General features: G+C 37.2%; 2 protein-coding genes and 2 non-coding genes across 7 annotated transcripts in view; 1 reads left to right on the top strand and 3 right to left on the bottom strand.

Moving 5' to 3' along the window:
• LOC139975228 (E3 ubiquitin-protein ligase TRIP12-like) overlaps positions 1-5,389 on the top strand; it is a 72,717-nt gene extending 67,328 nt beyond the window's left edge. For all 4 annotated transcript variants that reach the window (XM_071982971.1, XM_071982969.1, XM_071982970.1 and 1 more), the window contains one exon: positions 561-5,389. In XM_071982971.1, the coding sequence (XP_071839072.1) occupies positions 561-757 (197 nt within the window). In that variant the 3' untranslated portion in view covers positions 758-5,389. The remainder of the gene's footprint in view (positions 1-560) is intronic.
• On the bottom strand, positions 2,809-23,043 carry LOC139975229 (uncharacterized). Its single transcript, XM_071982973.1, has 10 exons — positions 22,868-23,043; positions 18,053-18,551; positions 17,247-17,379; positions 16,603-16,742; positions 15,403-15,568; positions 14,736-14,845; positions 14,309-14,452; positions 12,959-13,096; positions 11,384-11,553; positions 2,809-10,359 (listed from the first exon to the last, which is right to left on the bottom strand). The coding sequence occupies exons 1-10, from the start codon at positions 22,888-22,890 to the stop codon at positions 10,215-10,217; spliced, it is 1,668 nt and encodes a 555-aa protein (XP_071839074.1). The 5' UTR covers positions 22,891-23,043; the 3' UTR covers positions 2,809-10,214.
• On the bottom strand, positions 15,110-15,324 carry LOC139975489 (small nucleolar RNA SNORA73 family). The gene has a single exon (XR_011795745.1). It is a non-coding gene; the product is annotated as a small nucleolar RNA SNORA73 family (small nucleolar RNA).
• LOC139975488 (small nucleolar RNA SNORA73 family) lies at positions 18,687-18,901 on the bottom strand. The gene has a single exon (XR_011795744.1). It is a non-coding gene; the product is annotated as a small nucleolar RNA SNORA73 family (small nucleolar RNA).
• Positions 23,044-23,426: the final 383 nt, after the last annotated feature.

The raw sequence follows: 23,426 nt of genomic DNA, 5'->3' as shown, positions 1-23,426 counted from the left end.
TGGGGTATTGTGGGCCGCGTAGTGACAGATATGAGCCAGCATGTACCATGGGGTATTCTAATAGCAGCTATAATCTTGTATGAGGCTTGGGGTATTGTGGGCCACGTAGTGACAGATATGAGCCAGCATGTACCATGGGGTATTCTAATAGCAGCTATAATCTTGTATGAGTCTTGGGGTATTGTGGGCCACGTAATGACAGATATCAGCCAGCATGTACCGTGGGATATTCTAATAGCAGAGATAATCTTGTATGAGGCTTGGGGCCTTTCATTGGCAAGAGTCTAATATTTAAGGAAGATTCAAGAACAAGACATGGACACCTTATAGCTTTTCTTTTCTTTCTTGTTAAATGTCAGTGTTATTTCTTTCTTACTGAAATTTTTATACAAGATTTTCACTCAGTTGCATTTATTTTTCAGCATTATTTTTCATTATTTGTAATCATTTCAGTGGTAATTATATTCCCTGTCATTTTGAAGATTCTCCTTCTTAGTCTCTCGTTGATCTTTTCCTTTGTTCTTAATCTTTCTTAATCTTTCTTAATCTCCAAATGACAGGCTTCCGATCCCTCAGTCCACCGTTGACCATCGTCAGAAAGTCGTGCGAAGCGAACGAATCCCCAGACAATTTCCTGCCATCCGTCATGACCTGTGTGAACTATCTGAAACTTCCAGATTATAGTACAAGAGAGATAATGGAAACTAAACTGAGACTAGCAGCTATGGAGGGCCAGCAATCATTCCATCTGTCATAGTGAAAGACCCCCAGACGACTAAAATCAGGGAAGGAATGACAAATAACAAGTTTCATTCTTGGAAGCACAGCAGTACTGCAAGGGATGCATCTCTTGGAAGAATGTGGAATATTGTGGGACCACAGTAGGGAGACTGTACCACACACAGTAGGAGAATGCGTAAGGCTTTTAGATGCAGCGGAATAATGACTATGACTAGATTGAAGGCAGAGCAGGTGTGGACTAAGAGTATGTAGTGAGTGGCATTTGAAACTTTGCTAAAAGGTCAGTAAAGTAAAGGAAACCTTGATTCCTATTGGCTGTGACTGGTAAGTCCCTCCATGGACCATTTCAGAGCTTCAAAGCCTAGGGCCGACATCCCAAAGGCCTTTTTGGTTAACTCAGTTTGCAAGGAGATATTGTCGGTGCTGCCAAAAGTTATTCGTGTGACATCGTTTGAAATCACAAAGAAATGAACCTCCGCTGAGCGGTTTTTCTTCTTTTCGAAGCGAACATGACAAAGCTGTTTGCATTTTTGCAGTGGTAACTTTGAAAAATTTGTGAAAAATCTGTGAACAGACTTTTAAAGAAGCGATGTTAAATTGCTCTTGGATAAACTCCCCTTGCTTGTAAGATGACAGAAAGTTGTGAAAGTTTTATGCAGTAAGCAAGATTTTCACTTCAAGAGAGAGGGTGGGTGGGGGGGATGAAGATTGAATATAGGTGGATGCATGTCGTATGAACTAGCGAGAAGAGTTGGAAAATGAGATGGGTTCAGCTAAACGCCATTTAGGAAAATAAAATTTGGAAGATGGTTCACAAGCAATATTTTCCTGAATTTTTAATAGCTTCGAAAATATTTTTAGCATTACGGTGTCCTCATTTGTGCAATGTCTGTGATTGTTTGACATGTGTTACCAAGAAAAGACGAACAACGTTTGTTCCCTCATGTTTTGAGAGAAAAGTTTTCTCATGGAGTAGAGTACAGAATCGGAGACGGAGAGATGAAGAGAGAGACAGAGATAAGACTCTCCGGTCACTGAAACTAATTTGTTGTACCGTCAAAAATGCAAAATGATGAAGTTCTGGATGGACAAAGATGTATTTATCAAGTGGATAAAATAGACGCTTTCAGATATCAAGCACGTACATATTTTAGCTAGAAAAGAAAAAGCGGTATTATATATTGACATCATCTTTTTTGTAATTAAATGAATGTGTTCTGGCTGCCGATTATTATGATGCAGAGGTTTGGCTGCAGAAACAATTGGATCTTCTTCTTTAAATTTCTTTTTCTTGCCTTGTTTTGATATCCTAAAGAGCAACAATTTGTGTCCTTTTGTGAGGGTAGTTTGACACCTCATTACACTTAAAGGTTCAATAGGGTTGTATACACTTGGTCTCCATTTGAACCTTTCTCAACCTATTGTCAAATAAGGCTTAAAATTGTGATACTCATTGAACCTTAGTCAACCTAGATACAATCCTTGCAAGGAATGTTTTACAATTGTCGGTGAACCATCACAGCTGAAGGTTAAACAGGTTTGATATGCTTTGGTCTTCAACTTCAACCATCTGAACCTAAAGTCCAATCAGGTTTACAATTGTGGCACCCATTGAACCTTTGTCAACCTAGACACAATTCTTGCAAGGATTTTTTTCGTAACAACTGAAGGTTAAACAGGTTTTATACAGTTAGTCTTCATTTGAACCTCTGGCAACCTAGATTAGGTTTACGAGATGTGATGCACATTGAACCTTTATCAATCCATATTCAGAGAGTTTGCAAACATTTGATGTAATTAGAAACCGTTTTAAATCTAGGTTCAAAGAGTTGCATCCAGATCTTTGCTGGAAACATTTTTTACCAAGGCTCAGACTGTTGATATTTGTTCTACCAAGGCACCTTAGCTAAGATCTTGGTCTACCCATGGTCAGTTAAACATTCATGTGTGAATATGGTCTCCGATGGAACCCAGCTTCAGAAAGTTTGTAAAATGTTGGTGTTCACGAAAATTGTTATAAAAGTGAGGTTGATGGATGCTAGCCATTTGCTTGATGTTTTGCTTGTAAGAGTGCCAAGGTTGTCAGAGAACAATATGGACAATGTGTCTTTGTTTAATGAGAAAGTTGAATTTAAAATGACCTTACTTTTGTTATGTTTACTTGCAGCAATTAGATCCTTTCTACAATTCTTTGTACTTTTTTTTTTTTTTTTTTTTTTTGCTTTCTATCTGTGCTTCTAAATGGTTTAGTGATGAGAAACTCTGCAGCAGGGTTATAAAGAGTCCTTCGGTTCCACCCGAAGGATGATACGTAAATTTGTAATGTAACAAAGAGATTGCTGAAGTGGGCAGCAGATTGGTGGGAGGAGGTTAACTAAATCATTTTTTTAATTAAAATTTGATTTTAGAAGAGGTAGGTCCTCTGTCTCTTAGATTCTCTATTTTAAAATAAAAAATATGAAGTTTGTCAAAATTTGCTGTAGCTTTGACCTGCCATAACTGTGCAGACTTGGGGGCCTATATGTCTATTTATTTCTCTAAAGCATTTTGTAGAGTTTGTTTTGTAAACTTATAGAATTCAGAAAGGGGAAGAGGGGTAAGGAGGAGGTTTAGGGGTGGGATGGTGAGGTGGGAGGGGAGGGGAGGGGAGGGATGCATTTTTAATCATTGGGTGCTTGACACATTGATACATATTGTACATGTGTGTTATCAATGCATATTGTATGTGTGTGTTATATTTTCCTTTAACACCATGCACAGACTGAGGGTAACACAAGTTTACAAATACCATGGTTGTGTATAGAGATTGTCTACCTTGAAGTTGACAGCCAACATATGAGAAGGAATTCCTCCCTTTCAAGAGATGAGTCATTTATTGATCACAGAACAAGATAACTGGATCTGTTAGGAGTTTGGGGTGATCATAGCATTTTTACTTTTTGACAACTTTAGTGTTTTTCAAAAGTTAAAGGAGATACAAACCCAACCATCATCATTGCTCTATGTGGTAAAGATAATCGTCATGAACAACCTTTCCAAAACAGTTACGAAAAATCATATTCCATTTGGGAGATACCACAGGTTTAAACTTTCCTTCACAAATGAGACTGAAGACTTGATCAAGTATAAATATGATATCATAAGTATGGTGTGCTTCCTTTGTTATGTGTTTTGTTATTTATTACAGGGTTAATTTTTTTGGTGATGGAGATTGGTTTTGCAAAACCTAAATCTAATAATTAAAAAAAAAGTCTTAATATGAACTTGAAAATATGAAAAGAAAGAGACAATCAAAGGGTCCAGATACTATAGTAGCAGTATGACATCACATAGTTACAAAATTATAGCTTACAGACTAGGATATCTTCCAAAGGGAACAAGATTTTCTTAACTGTTTGAGTGAGTTGTTTATCATAAAGATCTGTGTGATATAAGCTAAAGTTGATGTATTGGCTTGTGTCTCCTTAAATATGGGCTGCTTTATCACAGTGAAGGAAGATTTTGCAGAGGATTTGGTATATGTAACTACAGAGTTACCTCTAGAAGAAATCTGTGACAAAAGAAATGAGGGGGAAATGGATTTTCTGGCTTGAAAAGATAAACAAAATTTTCAAAACATCTGGAAAAATGAGTAAACTGTTCTGTTAAAAATTGACCATGTGACCTCCACCTAACCAAAGTTTGGCTGTTGAAAAAATACCATATAATATTGAAATATGAATGCAATAGATTCGGTCATCGAAAAATCCAATAAGATAGTAATCAGATTTGACATCATTGTCACTGCTGAAAAAAAACATCAGTTGGTTTTCACTTTCAGAGATGGACCTTTCTTCCAGTGTTTGTTACTAAAAACAAGACAAATATGTTGAATAAATCAATTTATTGACCTTTTAATTATTAGTTGGCAAATTCAGCACAGCTTTTATCTGTTTCTTAATCTAATTAGTTCTTGTTCATGTGGGGAGTGGTAGTGGGATGTAGTGGGTCAAAGAGAGAAGTGGGTTTGGAGAATGTGTTGGTGTATGGAAAGGAAGCCAAACAACAGGCAGGGTGAGAGCAAGGGAGATGGGGGGGGGGGGAAGGGGGCAAGGGGTGTTGAGTTGCTTTTGACAGATGTGAAATTCCAAAGATTGTTCAATAAAATTTGTCAAACTGAGACAAATGAGTGATATGTTTTCAACAACTTTTAATAAGCAAGGATTCTTTGAAATGGCTTTTTTCTTGCATATTTCATTTTTATTTCATTTTTGGAATGTTCTATGCTAAAGCCAAAGTAGGATTTCTTGAAAAGTGTTCAAGAAATTAGTAAATCATAGGGGTCGTTTGAGTAAATGTTTACTAGAACATGCGTCCTCAATTTAACTAGTATGTACTTTTTGTGTGCACTCACTTAGAAAAACTCACAAATGCAAAAATGTTACTTTATTCTTCTAGGTGTTACATAAATGCAACAATTTTGTCAAGTCCTTCGAGAACTGTTGCCGCTATGTAGTTATAGGTTCCCATGGTTACTGAACATGATATCAGTATGTATGGATATTCATGAAGTTGGGGAGGTAAGGTTACTATATTTGTTTCTTTAATTTTCATTTTTTGTTCTATTTGTCAAACCAAAAAATATAAGGAACACAGAAAAAAACAGTGATTTTTTTAAATTTTATGTGAATTCTTTCAAAGAGGATGTATAAGGAATCAGCTTACTGTACATATCAGTGGGGTTAGCTTTTTAGCATTTAGTAGCGGAGAATTAAACAGTGCTATATGTATACTCCATTCCAATCCCCCATTCAACCTTTAAAAAATTGAGACCCCCCACCATTAAAACCATGTCCAAGCCATTGTAACATCTGCTTGCAAATATCACAATAATGTTGTTTCCTCCCAAGTGATACCTTGATGTAGCAGTCTGAGTCTCACCCTAAGTAAGCCCCTTCCCTCTGCCCCATGGTTAATATCTGGTATGCTCTGAGGAGAAAAATTTTGTGACAAGTGGCAAGCAGGAATTTGCAAATTTTCTTGCATACAAAACACCCTTCATTCATAATGCAAGATTGTAATGTTATGGACAAAGCAAACTGGATGTTATCAAACTCAAAGAACAGATGGTGTTAAGGCCCGGTCACACTACAGCGATATTTTATCGGAATACGGTCCGATTTTTCCGATTTTAGGACGAAGAGTAAGGTTTGTGGTAGTGAATGTAATGAATGCAGTGGAGTATTCGAATACCTACTCCAAATCTGAGGGGTTCTGGAACGGACTACATTATGAAGTGACGTCACATAGAAAAAAGATAAAAATCGGAAGAGAAATCGGATAGCTATCCGATAAAAGGAAACGGAGTCAATATCAAAAGTTAAGAGAGGGCTATTCCACATCGGAATGGCTCAACATATAGCAAATCAGGTCCTTTATCAATGTGGCTAGAAGACCCGAACGAAAAACTGGCCGTTTCGATTCCTCTGGGAAAATCGGATAGTATTCCGATAAAAAATCGGTATAGTGTGACCGGGCCTTTATGGATGACACTGCCTGACCCTTACATGTCCATAACTGTGATAGAGTCAATTAAGTTAAGAATTCCCTGATCTTCAAGCAGTCTGAAAGTAAGCCCTTACCCAGTATCATGAAAGTATTCCTCTGTGGTGTTTTTCAATTGCATTGCATTCAATTGCATTATCAATTGCATCAAAAACCTGGGTTGTGTAGCCACAAGAGAAGTATGAGGGGCAGGAATTTCTTCCAAAGTTTCAAACAGAAGGGGGGCTTGGCAGGGACATCAACCAACTTTTGCACTCCCCCCCCCCCCCCCTAATAAGAAACAAAGCCAGTTAGCTTTGTGATTCCTTGTCATACAATTTGCTCAAAATTCAAAATAAAAATCTGACTAAGTACTGTTGAGCAAGTTAAGTTGGTCCAGAAAAGATTGCATAAATCTCTTGTGTGCATCAACCATGTCATTAACTCAAGGATTTTACAGTAGAGAATTTTAAACCAAAATATTTCAATACCAGAAAGAACAGTCTTCCTATGTGAATTGTAGACAACTTGTTACCAAGATTGAGCTAGCAAATTCCTTTAATAGTTGAGTTATACACTGAAATATTTTTGAGAAAATGGGTTGTCTTCCACCATTTGAGATAACCTGTTGACCCCTTGAGCCACTCCATGCACATTTGACCCCTTGAAGCTCAGAGGGAGAAACCTGATGGGAAGGTTTATGTGTGCGGTGAAAACAAGAGTAAGAACATTAAACTGGATGCCAGGTATGTTTCGATGAAGACCTATAGAGCCCTTTCTCAACTGAACTGAATTTGACCAAATTATGTTCACCAAAAAATATCTTAGCACTGGAGAATTCACTTATTAATTACAGCTTTGATTCTGTTTAACATGTCTTCAGACTTCGAAGCCTGTTGACCTCATGTGACCGTTGATGTCTACTACTTTCAATAAAATTCTTGCTTTCACCAAGCTGGATCTATATACTAAGTGTGACATTCATGAAACAGGTACTTCTTGTGTTATCGTCTAAAGATTTTCAGACTTCCACTTAAATGTTGACCACAAATGACCTTTGACCGCCACCAATATCAGTACAGTTCCTATACTCAACAAGATGAATCTGCATACCATGAAGTTTGACAAAAGTTTTCAGACTTTGAACCTCATTTGACCCCAAATGACCAATGGACTTCGCAGAAAACAACAGGCTTCTTGTACTCAATATGACAAGATCCACATAACAAGTATGAAGATAATCCACCATGAGTTTCTGTGTTTACAAGCATCACAGACATAGGCATCAGTTTCTTTTGCCCGGGAAAGGAATCAACTACTACAGACCAGTCCACAAGGCCTGTAAGAGACTAACAGCACCCTCAGTTCTTAGATGTAGCAGTTCTGTGATTTGGCAACCCTCTTGTAGTCTTGATGTTATGAATGATTTGACAAATTGAGTTGAGCACTTTTTGACAACACTGCTTTTTCGACCCTTCTGTGTTGTATGGCAGTGATTTTACAGGAGAGATATTAGTGTCATTTGTTAGCAGTTAAGTTTTCAAATCCCACAACTATTTGTCTGTGAACTGTTGATTTCACATCCAATCTGTTTTGTTTTGGCATCTATCTAGCAACTTAGTCACTCTCATGTTGATATCAAATAAATGTTAGTTTAGCAGTTGGTTTATTAGCAATATATTCAGTTTTGAAGGTAATAGCTGTCATGTGCAAATACCATTCTGAAAGCAGAGTAATCCCATAAACCACTTCCCACGGTAAAATACTGCCAATCGACGGTTTATAATTTTAACAACATTCAACGTCAAATACTGTACTGCTTCCACTGTCATAGTGCTGTATTACAACAGCATGTGCTACACAGCTATCATGTTTTTTCTTTCTATGACCAAGAACACAAATGTTTCAACACAATGCGCAAATAACAATGAAAGCAGATATGAAGGCTGAGAAAGGTGGTTTTATGATGGATTTAACAATTGTAATTGCTGGCATGTTGTACCAATACCATTGCTTATCAGTTGTTAAATTAATAGTCTTACAAGTTCACATATTTAGTTTATTTAAGTTCAAGAGTTAATACAATTAACTTAAAGAGCAAACAGTAATGAAATTAATAACAAGATAATGGATTGGCACCCAAGGTCCCTCTGTGTAAGAGTTGGATTACTTTAACTTGTGCTCACCGTTTGCATAGGTTCTCTGACGATGAGAATTGGATGGGACAACTTTTTTATGTTGTCTTATTAGTTAGCTAATTTTGTAAGTTGGTTTCATCGTAAATTCCAAACTTGTGCTGATTTCAAAATCATTGATTATGAAAATATCAAGGCTTGCAAACAGAGTGAACCACCCACAGGAACTGCAACGTCATCAGTCATAGGGAATCATAACGAGTGTTAGCTCAGTGGTTAACGCCGGTGCCTTCCAATCATAAGGTCCAGAGTTCGATTCACTCCAAGATTAATGTACGTCGTCCAGTTTCAGAGTTGTGGACAATTCATAATCATGGAAGTTAAATATGAATCTAAGAGACTGACTTCGTCAGCTTGCGGCTTTCGTAAGCCAATGATGGCTTCTTCTAGAGTTCCTGCTTGCAGGAGGATCTAAAATACATACAAACATAGCGTCATATTTTACAACTTTGTGACACTACCTTGCACTGTAAGCATCTACATGAACAAAGATTCCAGTGGATGGATTTATGCAGTACTGTAGTTAGCCTAGTCAATATTTACTAAGAAAGCTGTTATAAGTCTCTTCTGTGTACTATTTTGTGTCCAGACTTTCTCATGGATTTGAATCCTATATCAACAATGATCCCTGAATAGAAAACATTTCCTCACAAGTCAAAATAACAGTTATGGATACTCTTATAACCCCAGCATGGCATGATAGTAAGCCAGCACATGCCTGGATCTCGAGTCATCAATTTGAAACTATGCAACAAAGATCCATGGTTTCAAGTGTTGTCAATTATCAGGAGATATTCAATAAAGATAAAGTAAAATATAATTTACCTTAATATTTATTATTTTCATATTGAAGCAATTAATGGGATATATATTAAAAATAAATACTGCAAGCAATCACCCCCTCCCTCGGCCCTCCATTTTCATTTCCAATTAGTTACCCCGTCAAACATCCAATTAGTTACCCCGTCAAATAATGCAACTTCACTTGCTTAACAAACAGATCCTATCACTTTCAGTGTAACTAAGCTATTCTTACACTAACCTTATGTTGTTTTCATATCCATAAAACTATTATCGAAGTGAAAGCTTGCAAAATTGAAATGTAACAAAATAATAAACACAAGACAAACTATGACAATAGATGGACACTTTTTGTGCCGAAAAGGAAATATTTTGCTATTAAAGCAAATTTTGTTTAAGTTATTAACTCTTTGTAAGACATTGCTTCTACAGCAGCACCACATATTTTGTTTCAAATTTCTTAGTGATGACAGAAGCCATCCACTATAACACTCGACTGGTATTATCCCCTTCATTCTGTACAATAACCTCCCGCCCCTGAAACAAGAACACTAGCTTTATAAGGCTATTTGAGAGCTTTTCTCTGCAAACCCTACATACGACAATGATATTCAAGAAATACTTTTATTGCAAAATGCACACTCATACTATGAAGACTAACACTTACACGAAAATGGAAAAGATAGCGAGGGCCATAAAATAGGCCCTCGCCAAAAAAAAAAAAAAATGGACCCAAAGGCCCCACCAAATAACTTTCTCTTGTGTCTCTGCTCAATATAATTCTGCTAGAATATTTTAAGATTAAAGTTGGTACGTCCTCTTCTTTTTTCAATGACAACTATAACGGCACATATCAAACACTTCTCAAGTAGATTGAGAGATTATTTCTCGCAGTGTGTGGTAAATAGCAGTTTCAAATTTTGCACTTGGCAACAAGACGAACAGTCCAACAGTCTAAATAAGATCAGCCACATTCATTGGCATTTCATCAATAGTAGTGTTGTAAAATGTCTCAATATCCTTCAGGGTGCGTGTATCATCCTCCGTGATAAAGTTAATCGCTACTCCTTTACGGCCAAACCGTCCTCCTCTTCCAATCCTGTAGATAAAAGGAGAATGATCATCAGGACACCAGCACACTTTAAAGTCAGATTGGCTTAGGTTGGTCAACCATCTTATACTCTAACATTCCTAAGCAATACATGCAGCATCCAGAGTAGTGCATAAATGCAGTGTTAGGTTAACCATTTGCCAAATGAAGTTAAGCCAGCTATCTGTTTGGGTATGTTGTAAGTAGGACATGTTTCAGCATTGTCACAGCAACTCCAATACAAACCAGTCTAACCACATCTACCACATCTACTTAGGTAAGAGGATACACAAATTTAGAATACAAAAAATTTATAATTCAGGAGTCCATTCAAAGTGTAGTCCACACAAGAGAATGCAATTATAACTATTTATACAATAATTTACACCTTACAGAATAGGCATATAACGAATAGTGGCAAATACCCATATGAGACTAGGAATTGTCTTATTTTCTTCCAAGGTACTGTAGCATGTCACTTTGAGCAATCCTTTGAATATGCAAGGACTACCCACCCAATGTGCAGTGCATGTTAATATTCCTTCATTTGACGGCCAAGCTGCTGACATACTGAGCAGCATGGTGCTTTTTAGAAGGAGATTTCAATAATAAGACTTAATGACAAACACTGTTATTGATTATGCAATAATACACTTTCTTTCACTTATTTCAAACGAAAACCCATCTGTTGTAGGTAGGTTTTCAAGCCACAAGAAAGTCTGATCTATCCAACAGCATTTAGTAGAATCATATCTAGTCATTTTCATCAACCTATATTTTATCATACTGATTTAAAACCAAGGTGAAAATGAAATGTCAATTTTGAACTTGTGTGTATAATAACAAGCCACACTAACATTGTACCATTGCAATACAAATTGGCGTCAATTTGACATTAATTTACACCCATTAAGGTAAGTTTATGGTACAGTAGCATTTGCAAACTACAATTCGGTCAGCACATAATACAGAACCTATGTACAAATAGTAGTAGATTTAACATTATTGTATAATTTCTGTGAATGGAGCATACCTGTGGATGTAGCTCTCCCTATTGGTTGGCAGGTCATAGTTGATGACCAGGGACACTTGCTGGACATCAATACCACGAGCCAACAGATCAGTGGTGATCAACACTCTACTGGAACCAGTACGGAACTCCTTCATGATAACATCACGTTCCTTTTGCTCCATGTCACCATGCTACGAAAATAGGATCAAGAAATGCATCATGATTGAAACTGGTAATACTTCAGCTTGACAAGTGCAGCATGACCCTGTAAATTTTTATAATTGAGACTTAATTTAGTGAAAGTGGTCATTTGTCATGTAATATGAAGGTGTTTCCATCATAATTGGTCTTTCAACCAAGGTGATATGCCTTCTGAAAACATTACCTAAAGACAACATCACAAGCTGGGGCAATTTGTTACGGATTTATAGAAAATGTTCGTCAGAAGACTATGCCTACCATTTTGATTTTCCGAAGAACACTTTTGGTTGCCCAAAAAATATGTGGAAAATGACAATGACCAATATGCACAATGTATGAGAGATGTATAGGTTGGTGCATAGAACAACAATGTTGAAGGTGATAACAATTTATCATTTTATTTACAGTGTAATTTGATGTAAACAATTAGTCCTCACTTGGCAAACCTCCACAAATGATTTTGCTTCCATCCAAACAGAGATTTGGTAGTCTCTCACTACAACACTACCATTAAAAATTTGCCCTGACAAGTACATAGTTCAACAGAAAACAAGACACTGCTCACATTGCTGTGAAGAAGGCCAGGCTGCCATTTAAATGATAGCCAGAAAATAAAAACATTTAGTGGTTCCGATGTCTAAACACTGTCAAAGCAACCCCAATACAAATCAGTCTAACCAACTATAACTTGTTAAACTCGCGTGCAAAGCGATTTGGCCAGTGTGTGATCTGTCACTTGCAGCTCTCTGTGCTGCCTCTGTTACTGTTCTGGTTCTGCTTATTTAGTTTTATTCTCGTAGTTGTTCACTTATAGTTTGTTTATTGTATGGTTGTGTTTGTATTCACTACTGTTTTATGTTTACTGTCGACGTGAAATAATTTCCGTTTTCTGTTTTCTGAAATGGACAATAAAGTTTCTATCTATCTATCAATTTACACCTTAAAGAATTGGCTTTTACCGAATAGTGGCAAATACCCATATGAGACTAGGAATTGTCTTATTTTCTTCCAAGGTACTGTAGCATGTCACTTTGAGCAATCCTTTGAATATGCAAGGACTACCCACCCAATGTGCAGTGCATGTTAATATTCCTTCATTTGACGGCCAAGCTGCTGACATACTGAGCAGCATGGTGCTTTTTAGAAGGGTGTGTCCCAAAATGCATTCAAGGTGGAAACAAATTTTGAGCCCGCCCAGCCCAAAATGCAACTGTAATATTTTCGACCCAGATGGTCCCAAAATATGTAGGTTTAATTGTTTTTGCAAAGAACATATACAAAAGGTGAAAACTGGTCAAATGGTGAAAATTGTCAGTAAGTTCCACATCTTCTGTCACCCTTGATATAACTAATAACTCTTTGTGATGAAGAAACGGCTATTAACTTGTCACTCACCATTGACGACACTGTGAAATCTTTCTCTGTCATTTTCGCGTGCAACCAATCCACCTTTCGACGAGTGTTCAAGAAGATTACTGCCTGTGTGATTGTCAACGTCTCATACAAATCACACAAGGTTTCTAATTTCCATTCCTGAAACAGAATAGTATCAAAATTATGTTTATCAATTAGAAGAAACATGAAGCATTGGTTTTGCGCCTTGAGATTTAAAACCACCTCAAATATAGTCCAAGTGTACCTAGTCAAGACAGTATTTTTATTTCAGACAATTTGAATTTAGCAAACATTGACAAGATTCGAGGATTTTCATCATATTCAACTGGTACATATTTGCTTACATTGATCATCAGAGAACAGTAATGAGCACAAGATTCTTGCATTTTTAATAAATGAAAAGTACTTGAAAAGTATTACAATGAAAAAGTTAAGTTACTCATTTTCTTACAGTTACTTTTATTAACCGTTACTGTTTTTCATACTGTGTTTTTACTGTTACTCAATTTTTCGAACGTTTTACTTGAACACTGGTATTTGGACCCTAACAAGCACTACTCAGGCTTTGGTACTTGGAATCTGAATTAAAGTACTAGACTACAACTCTGTGCTGACATTAGGCACATGTATGTCACTATATAATGAGCAGAGAAATATGCAATTCAATTAAAAATTCCCAAAAGAAGTGAACAGGCTTTTTGAAATTGAAAAAGTGTAAAACTATGACTGCAACTATTTTGTCTCAATTTCAGATGTTATGACTACATAGACAGTTTGGCTCCTGTTGCATTACTATAGTTCAAAGTGCCTCAAATGTCAAACACAGCAGGAGATTAATGATCATCTTTTTTACTCGGATAAATGAGCAAGTCTTTAAAAGACTCCACTTAAATTTAAATATATATAAAAAATCTGTAAGCTCAAACTGTTACCTTTTATACTAAATGACAACAAAAATGCTCTGGAGGTTCATAACCACATACCCCACATGTTTAATTCTCATAAACAAACCAAGTGATGAGAAGTTAATTCCTAACGAGAAAGATCACTGATCAAAACTGCCCTCACATTTCAATACACTTGCTTCAAGTCAATCCCCCCCCCCCCCTAACAACCAAACGACTTGCTGCCAAGAACAGCTACAATGAAAACAATACACATTCTTATGTTAATCCAATAATACCAAATGTAGGGAGATTGTACACCAATTACTCCATTCACAATGTTGAATCTTGTGTATTAAAACAAGTACAACATATCCAACTTTTTAATCAGGTAAAATCAAGACTTTTGGGTTGTTCTTTGCTTTGGGATCATCAATTTATTCAAATGTCAAAAATAGGTCCAAACCTCTTTCTCTACTTGGATGAAGAACTGCTTGATACCTTCCAGGGTGAGTTCTTCCTTCTTGACTAAGATTCGAATAGGATCTCGCATGAACCTGGTAGTCACTTCCAGTACATCTGGTGGCATTGTCGCAGATAGCAGGATCACCTGTGGTGTAAGTAACAGGAACATTGTACAGTAAGGTTAAAGGGTGAGAAAGTTTTAACAGGTTCACAATTTGTACCACACAAGCACACAAGTCAATAGTCAAAGTTCTACATAACGGTTAAAAACCTTTATTTGCTCTCATTACATCAAGGAATATCCCTAGTTTTTACCTTTGGTATTTAATAACTTTCTCTATTCTAAAGTTAAGGTTTACAGATGTTTCACAAGAAAACTGTACTGGGGCTTTACGGACCTAGATTCGCACTCTAGCAGGTTAATTTACCTGAGTTGTCGTTGGGAGAAACCTGAATACATCATAAATCTGATCTTTGAAACCCCGAGACAACATTTCATCTGCCTCATCCAGTACAAACTGCTTGATCCTGTCTGTTCCTGTGAATAGAGAAGAAGGAGATGTCCAGCTACAATTACATGTTTGAAGTCTCTTAAACACCAGTTTAATACATCCACCTAACACTGAATAACAATGTTCAAGAGCCAGCCAAGTAAGTTTTGGCTTTACAAGTTATATTCCACAAAACTGACAAGAGCATGTGTTGGGAAAAAAAAAGGGCGATGCTTACTAGTTCATACAATATAAGTGTTTCTGAAAAATTGGTTCACTAATGAATGCAGTGTAAGTTAACAATTTGTTTGCAATGTACCTGGCATGGTCTTCCCTTTCAGTTAAAGTCCCATAAGAACTCTGAAAGGGTTTAGAATATGCCATGTCCTGCCCTCACCAGCCAAGCTGGGGACAGAGTTGATCTCCAACAGTGTGACAGGAATATACATCATAGCCAACAGGCTCCGCTCCCAAAAGCCACATAGGCAGAGCCATGTGGTAAATACCACATGGGTACCTCTGTTGGTTTGAGTAAACAATTAAAATTGGTATAACTATTACAATTTAAAGAAGGAAAATCAGAAAGGCAAATAGAGTCACTTACTGAGGGCCTCTCGACTGATCATGTCCTTCACCCTCCCTGGTGTGCCAACAACCACATGTCGTCCTTCACTAAGTTTCTTGATGTCTTCCCTCACTGCTGTGCCACCAATGCAAACATGGCATGAGGCCTCCATGTAGTCACCCAGCGCAATCATGACTTTTTGGATCTGAGAAGCGTAAACAAAAAAAACATCTGACGAGACCTTCCTACTTAGTGCACTGCCTCTCTTTTAATACATTATAAATCGACAATTCTCTAAAACACATTATGCTGGCCAATATCAACAGACAACAAGACACTGCTCACATTACTGTGAAGAGAAGGCCAGGCTGCCATTGAAATGATAACCAGAAAATGAAAACATTTAGTGGTTCCGACGTCTAAACACTGTCATAGCAACCCCAATACAAACCAGTCTAACAACATCCACCACATCTACTTAGTCATGAGGATACACAAATTTTGAATACAAAATTAAGACTTCAGGCGTCCATTCAAAGTTAAGTCCACACAAGAGAATGCAATTATAACTATTTATACAATAATTTACACCTTACAGAATTGGCATTTACCGAATTGTGGCAAATACCCATATGAGACTAGGAATTGTCTTATTTTCTTCCAAGGTACTGTAGCATGTCACTTTGAGCAATCCTCTGAGTATGCAAGGACTACCCACCCAATGTGCATTGCATGTTAATATTCCTTCATTTGACGGCCAAGCTGCTGACAAACTGAGCAGCATGGTGCTTTTTAGAAGGATTTGGGCACAAAGGGTGTGTCCCAAAATGCATTTGAGGTGGAAAACAATTTTCGGCCTGCCCCAAAAATGCACCTGGAATATTTTGGACCCAGATGGTTCCAAAATATGTAGGTCTTATTGTTTTTGCAAAGAACACATGTACAAAAGGTGGAAACTGGTGAAATGGTGAAAACTGTCAGTAGAGAAGGGTAAACAAAAAAACATCTAACGAGACCTTCCTAATTAGCGCACTGCCTCTCTTTTAATAAATTATAAATCGACAACTCTCTAAAACACATTATGCTGGCCAATATTCCTTTCGCCAATCAGACAACCACATTCAATAAAAACTTTTTCAATACTCAACTTGCCATCGTGTCCCACTTTAATTCTAATTTTTACCATCATAGGCTTATAAAATGTTTCATGGAATGGTATATAAGTTAAAGGATTTTTACCTGTTGAGCCAGTTCTCTTGTTGGTGCTAACACAAGAGCCTGACATTCTTTAACACTCAAGTCGAGCTGTTGCAGTACAGCAATGGAGAATGTAGCAGTCTTGCCCGTGCCAGACTGAGCTTGTCCAATGACATCTTTACCTAAAGAAAAAAACAGAAATAAAGAGACGTATCGTTAGATTTGAGATCGGTAAACCCTTGAAATAGGTAGCATGGAAGACTATACACACATGGAAAGCTTCTCAAGTTGTACAAGGCCAAGGCCTTCTTGGCCTTACGATGCTCTAACCAGGATAGACTACAAATACTGGCCAAAAATGTTTCTAAGGGTTAATTGTTAGAGTTGAAGATGTGTAAGATCCTATTAAATGAACAAAACACGTCTCCTGTAGTTGTCGTAAAGACAATGCATGTGGTTACATTTTTTGGCATCTCTATTACAGCTGGAATAACAAAGTTCTGCAAAAAAAGCAAAGGTATCTCATAGTTTTGCACAATCAGACCTGAAGTTTGCTACCAAAAACAATGTGTTAATTGGATCAGCTTCAATGCAATGTTATGTGTGTTCTATTACAGTGTACTGAAAAAAGGGTCTACATACTTTCCTCCCTAAAACCAACTTAGGTATTAAATCTTTTTTATTACCTTTGCAGCATGGTACAATGGCACGTTGCTGAATTGCAGATGGTTTCTCGAAGCCATAAGCATAGATACCTCGAAGTAAATCCTCTCTGATATTCATGGCATCAAAGGAATCGTAGATCGTATCATAGTTTGTCTGAAGAGAAAATCAATCAAATAATTTGGATCAAGGCTTCATGGTGAACTGGTCTTGTTACTCAAACCGGTTTTTGAAATGCAGTTCAAGTCCGTTCCTTACAGTACTAAATAAAACACAAGAAACCGAACCATGAAAATGTACATGCAAACTGTGTAAGAATGACTGAAAAATGGTGACTACTGCTAGGCTTTCCAAAATATGTTCATTAGTATGAAGTATTTAATTAACAGAACTGCTAGATGCTGTTGATACCAAACCCTTTATTGTGCAAAATGAGTTAATTCCATCGAGATATACTATTAACTTTCTTTCCATCTTCTGAGATGACATCCTCTGTTCTTTTGAACGACCAAATTTCCTTTTTTTTTTAATGTATCATTCCAAGGCCAACATGAATGATCCTATGAAAGTTGATACACTTAAGGTTTGTCCTCGCAGTGATCTCTAACTTATCTTTATTATGCAATTCATTCAGTTCAAATCCCCCACTTTATTACTAAGCTTCCTTACATACAAACCTTAAAGATCATTACTATATCACCAACGTAGGGAAGAGATTGCACCAAGGCATCATTTGAGGGAAAATAACAAGATCCTCTCACAAAAAGTAGAAGGCTATTCTTTACATCTTCAGAATCATTCTTGAGCAATAGATTAAAAAATAGCTCACCTCAATGATTTTATCGACTCCATCATCCTTTGACGTCTCTGACCCTTCGCCAGTAGCGACCCTATTTTCCAATCCACCCGTTCCTTCTCTCTCTGGGAACCCACCACCATCACGGAAGTCCTGATCGTTGCCATATCCACCGCGATCGTTAAATCCTCTTGGTCCCCGATCTTGATACCCGCGATCCCTGTAGCCACCTCGGTCCTGGTAACCACCTCTGTCATTGCCCCTATCAGAGTATCCACCTCTGTCCTGATAGCCTCTGTCTGGTCCTCTATCTGGTCCTCTATCTGGTCCCCTGTCTGATCCTCTGTCTGATCCCCTGTCTGGTCCCCCGTCTTGAAAGCCACCCCTTTCTGGACCTTGATCCTGGTACCCTTTATCGGGGCCCCTCTCATCAATGTCGGGTCTTCTACCAGTGTCAGGTTCACCCCCTCTTTCTTGATAACCCCCGTTTGGGTTATTATCGGGTCCTTCACTAGGCCCGGTATCTTGGTAGCTGTAAATACAAATTTTAATAGTTTTCAGGAAATATTAAACTTCTGTTCCTAAACCATAATAATCACCTTAAAATTCATGACAAAACATTTCATTGGTTCATTTATTTGCAGTGTATGTTAATAATTTATGTTTGCAATGTACCTGGCATGGTCTTCCCTTTCAGTAAAAGTCCCATAAGAACTCTGAAAGGGTTTAGAATATGCCATGTCCTGCCCTCACCAGCCAAGCTGGGGACAGAGTTGATCTCCAACAGTGTGACAGGAATATACATCATAGCCAACAGGCTCCGCTCCCATAAGCCACACAGGCAGAGCCATGTGGTAAATACCACATGGGTACCTCTGTTGGTTTTAAAATTTGTACAACTATTACAATTTAAAGAAGGAAAATTCAGAAAGTTGTTAAATGTTACTACTGGTGGAAAGGTTACACATTGCACACATTAAATGTTTCCGGAGTTACTTGTTTCAGTATTGGAAACTGCTTGTAACAAGTCTTGATTTCCCCAATTTGTTTTTGCAAAAGTGCACACATATTACTCAAGTGCACAAAAACAACTGAATTCCAAGAAAGGAGTTAGTTTCTTCACTAAAAAAAAAAATTATCGAAGATGAGTGTCAGTGGACGAGCAGTCTGGCTATTAATGTAGGTGAGTTTCCTTCTTTGCTTTCCTATATTGATATTTTCCATAAATAGTTAACTATTTGAACATGTGAAAAGAAATTCAAAGATAAAAGATGTTGGTGCTACAATATCTAGATAGGCTACATGCAATTTAGCTTCTCACTGATCTTGCATTACTTTAACCCAAGTTCATGACTATGCTACATATGACATATCTAATGTGATTCTTTTTTGCTTTATGTGTTTGTCATTTTTTACTCATTGCAGATTTTGTATACAGATATCATTTGCATATAAGCTATGTAGGGAAGTGCTACTGTAAAGTGTGCACTCTGAATGTCCCCAGAACTTAAACAGCAATTATTCCAGCTTTCATAATTTTAATCTGAGTCATTCTGATGCCTGGATTTTTTCCTTTCCCCTTGATGATACCACTCTACATTACACCTTGTGATCTTGCATAGTTACTGAAAAGCATTGTAAGCATACAAATAGTTACAGTACATCCATCTCTCAATTTTGGCAAGGCCCACCACAATAGCAGAGGAAACTGGTTGGAAACATATGTGGCGCTACCCTAGTGGCGACACAACTCGCACTTACTCTCTAGATTTTTGTCTTTTGAAGTACTTATGCAGACTGCCTCTGCATATTGTATTTACCAATATGGATTTATTCTGCTTGTGACAGTATGTCTTTTTTCGGTGAAATCCAGCCTTTTTCTACCACCCGGTAGGACTTAATATTTGTCGGCTGAGCTACATGCTCTATCTGTGTTGTACTGTGTTTTAGTGGTCTTCAATGATCAATAGCACTAGTCAAAAATTTGAATTCTATGCTATATTGCCATTGGAAAATGTCATTACTCAATGTGCTTTCAGATATTTTACAGATGTTTCTTAATTCTACTATTTGTGGAGTCTGGAGATATGGTCTAATTTGCTGGGGTGGTAATGTCAGTAAGTCAGAAAGAGACCGTATTAATAATATTATTAAGATAGCTGAAATCATAGGTGGGGGGTTCTCAGTCTGCTGTTGACACTAACAGTGCCTTCTACAATCCAAGCTTGATACAGTGTGGAGTGACTGTAGTTCCCCTTCCCATCACACACCTTCAAGACAAGCTTAATTAAGAGAGGTATTGGCAGAGTAAGACTCCCACAACTTAAGACTAGCTGACACCCTAATTCCTTCATCCTCCGTGCAATAATAATTAACAATAATAACTTGAGTCGCTAATTGTTTGGCTTATTTAATGGGTATGCTTACTGTTCCTATCCATTTAATCTGTTCTTACTTTTTCAACTCTTAAGTGTAAATAACAATATAGGTTTTTATATATTTGTACTTTTGCTATGTGCGAGTATCGTAATTTCTTTTTATGGAGCAATAAAATTTTACTTACTAAGCTTTTCAAGTTTGTTAGACAACAACACTAAAATTATTGCTTTTTGAAACATCATTCACCTTAGACTTCTAGAGTACCGTTTGAGAGCAGAGTACAGTACACATTACTTCAGATGGGTACAAATTTCAGTTCATATTATGTTAACTTTTATTCATATGTTGTGGTAGACCTACAGTGACATAAGTCGCCATTTGCTGGAAGATCTTTGTAATGATTTACAAAGAGTAACTGCAACTGAGCTTCAAACATTACTATGGAAGGGGGTGTGTATAACTTGGGCAAAAAAAGGAGCCAAACATAAAAGTGCAATACAGACAACATCCTTGATAGAAGGGACACAATGCTGAAAATATTGCCAGCCAGTATAGGTGTTATCCTTCCTAGGAAACAAGCAGTCTTCTGGAATCCTTTCACATGTAATTAATCATTATATGTTCAACACAAATGCAGATTATTTTCACAACATTATTTCTGTGGGAGAAATTGTCTTTTTTTTTCAGTGTCTAAAATTCACTGCATGTTCTGCTACTGCACTGAACAGAACAAGTTAAAATTGTTCAAGAAACTCCTCCATTTGCTAATTATCCTCAACCTTCATTCAATAGACCTTTATTTAACAAACATTGTCCAGACGCAGGATTCTGCATCTCGGACACAAGACTTCAACCAGGAGCAAATAGTTTTTTTTTTTAACTGCTTGCATCAGACTGCAATTAGAGTCTTGTGCAACATTTGTGTGTTAACTCCATCTATCGTCAAAAAGCAGCCATTGCAGCTTGATCTTTCGAATAGACATTGTGTATGTTACAACTTATTCTCATGTAATGGGAAAGGTATTGGCAAAGGACAGGGTTGGTCCGACTTGCAGATAGATGATGGGGAAAGGGAAAATGCATAACTTATGCATTAAACTTGCAAATAAGATTGCAAAGGGAAACTATTATTGGTAACTTACAATAGGTTGAGCACACATTATAGACTTATCCCTGTAAACTTCCATTGCTCACAAGCCAATGTCTCGTCAGGGGTCATAAGTAAGTATTGTGTGTTCCATATACCAGAATTGTAATGTTCATGCTTTCATGGAGGAATGCAGGGACACAAATTTTTCTGCAAAGCCGTAACGGAAACGGCCAAAATTGCCACAGCGAAACATCAATTTGTATATTTAGACAGTTTCCTGGATCATTCCACCCATAAAGTGGAAATATATAGCAAACTTCATTGCACACACTAGGTTTGTGAAAGTTCAATTCCTTGCATCAAGCAGTTTGACTACCTTCCTTTACAAGTAAAATTCTTTATATTTCTGACACAATTTGGTCCTGTAATAGAAGAAATCACATAGCTGAGGGATGGAACTAAACCACTCAGCAAAATCAGTGAGATCATCAGCAAAACTATCTTTTAAAATAATGTCATGCCCTTACTATCACAAATTTATCATAGGCCGACACCATCATACTTGTAATATTTTGCATTAAAACAAAGGATAGCTTTTCAACTCATTTACGATCCAGTGAATTCCACATGCATTCTGATCTTTTTAGGTATAGCCTACTACATCATAATAGGTCCCGGTATGACTTCTTTTTCGTGAAGATACTGCTCTGGAAATTGCCCAGTTTCATAAAAAAAATTGACAAACATAAAAAAGGTAAATGTGCATGTTGGTAACACATTGGAAAAGCTAGATATTTAAAATTTGAGGAACCTATTTAGCAATGAGTAAATCTTTCCAATTCAAAAACCTTAGTGCCCAAAACTGAACCTACCAATCCCTATGTTACTACTTGCCTAAGTTTAATGCTTTAGGCCTAGGCTACGCCTAATTTAATTTATAGTTAGGCCTAGGCTAGGCTTAGGTATATGTAATACTTATTTAGAACATGATCACACAATGGGAACGAAAAATGAGACTTTGCTAGTACATGTTCATGAATTTTACCCGGCCTTGCCTCGCCATTCTATTTTTGCTGTTTTGATATGAGGTGTGGACCATAACTCAGCCTACAAATACTAGTTCTTACTGCGGCTACCTGAGGTTTGGGCTCAAGTGAAATTCAGCCTAGCCAATGCATAACGCACGTGTTCATATGTTTAAAGACTTCAGTCCAGTGGTGAACAGAATGGCCGCTTATTTAATGAAGTTTATCACAAAATTGACAAACCAACTTCACTTTTCAGACAATATCCTGAGAGATAAAGGCTTTCCTCATCAACATGGCCCTAATGATTAGTTAACATTGAGCAAAAACTTGAATATCTGAAAAGAATCTTACCTCTGCGTTGTAGTTTCTGACATTCTTCAATAAGGTGCAAGCGGGAAAGGCCGTACGGAAATGGATTGGGTTATAGCAGTTCCAATTGTAAAAGTTATTCCTACGCTGAAACTAAAACGGTCCTCGCGACGGCTTTTAGATCGGGCAGTGTTTCTCTCAGATTCATTTCATCACACCAAGAATCACAGAAAAGTCATCAAGAAATAAGACTCCACTAAACTGTCTACTTAAACAAAAATTTACCTGTAAGATATTATTTCATGCGGAATAACTTTTGATGTTGAACAAAGAGATTTGGTGTAATTCGGCTAACACATGCTCCGCATGAACATTGCGCAATTACTTTAATCATTCAGGAAGTTCGTGATGTGGCCGCACGTCATCGCATACGTAATGTAGACGAGGGCGTTTTCAAGGAAACTGTTCATAGCTTCACATCATCGAATACCACTGTGCGAGTACCACGAACCAAGAACCGAATACCAGAAACTAATTTATAGGCCTAATCAAAGACGACTCATTAAAGTTTCGTTGGTGATTCCAGAAATTGAATAACCTC

This window comes from Apostichopus japonicus, chromosome 10, assembly GCF_037975245.1.
Source record: "Apostichopus japonicus isolate 1M-3 chromosome 10, ASM3797524v1, whole genome shotgun sequence".
Lineage (NCBI taxonomy): Eukaryota > Metazoa > Echinodermata > Holothuroidea > Aspidochirotida > Stichopodidae > Apostichopus > Apostichopus japonicus.
The sequence above is the reverse complement of the archived record's forward strand: the minus strand, read 5'-3'. Positions and strand labels throughout refer to the sequence as shown.

Excerpts from the sequence above, each read along its gene's own strand:
- LOC139975229 (XM_071982973.1), bottom strand. The coding sequence starts at position 22,890 with ATGTCAGAAACTACAACGCAGAG. Across the intron at positions 16,743-17,246 it reads CATTGTACCATGCTGCAAAG|GTAAAGATGTCATTGGACAA; the intron begins GTAATAAAAAAG and ends TTTTTTCTTTAG. Across the intron at positions 13,097-14,308 it reads TCATCCAAGTAGAGAAAGAG|GAATGGAAATTAGAAACCTT; the intron begins GTTTGGACCTAT and ends ATTCTGTTTCAG.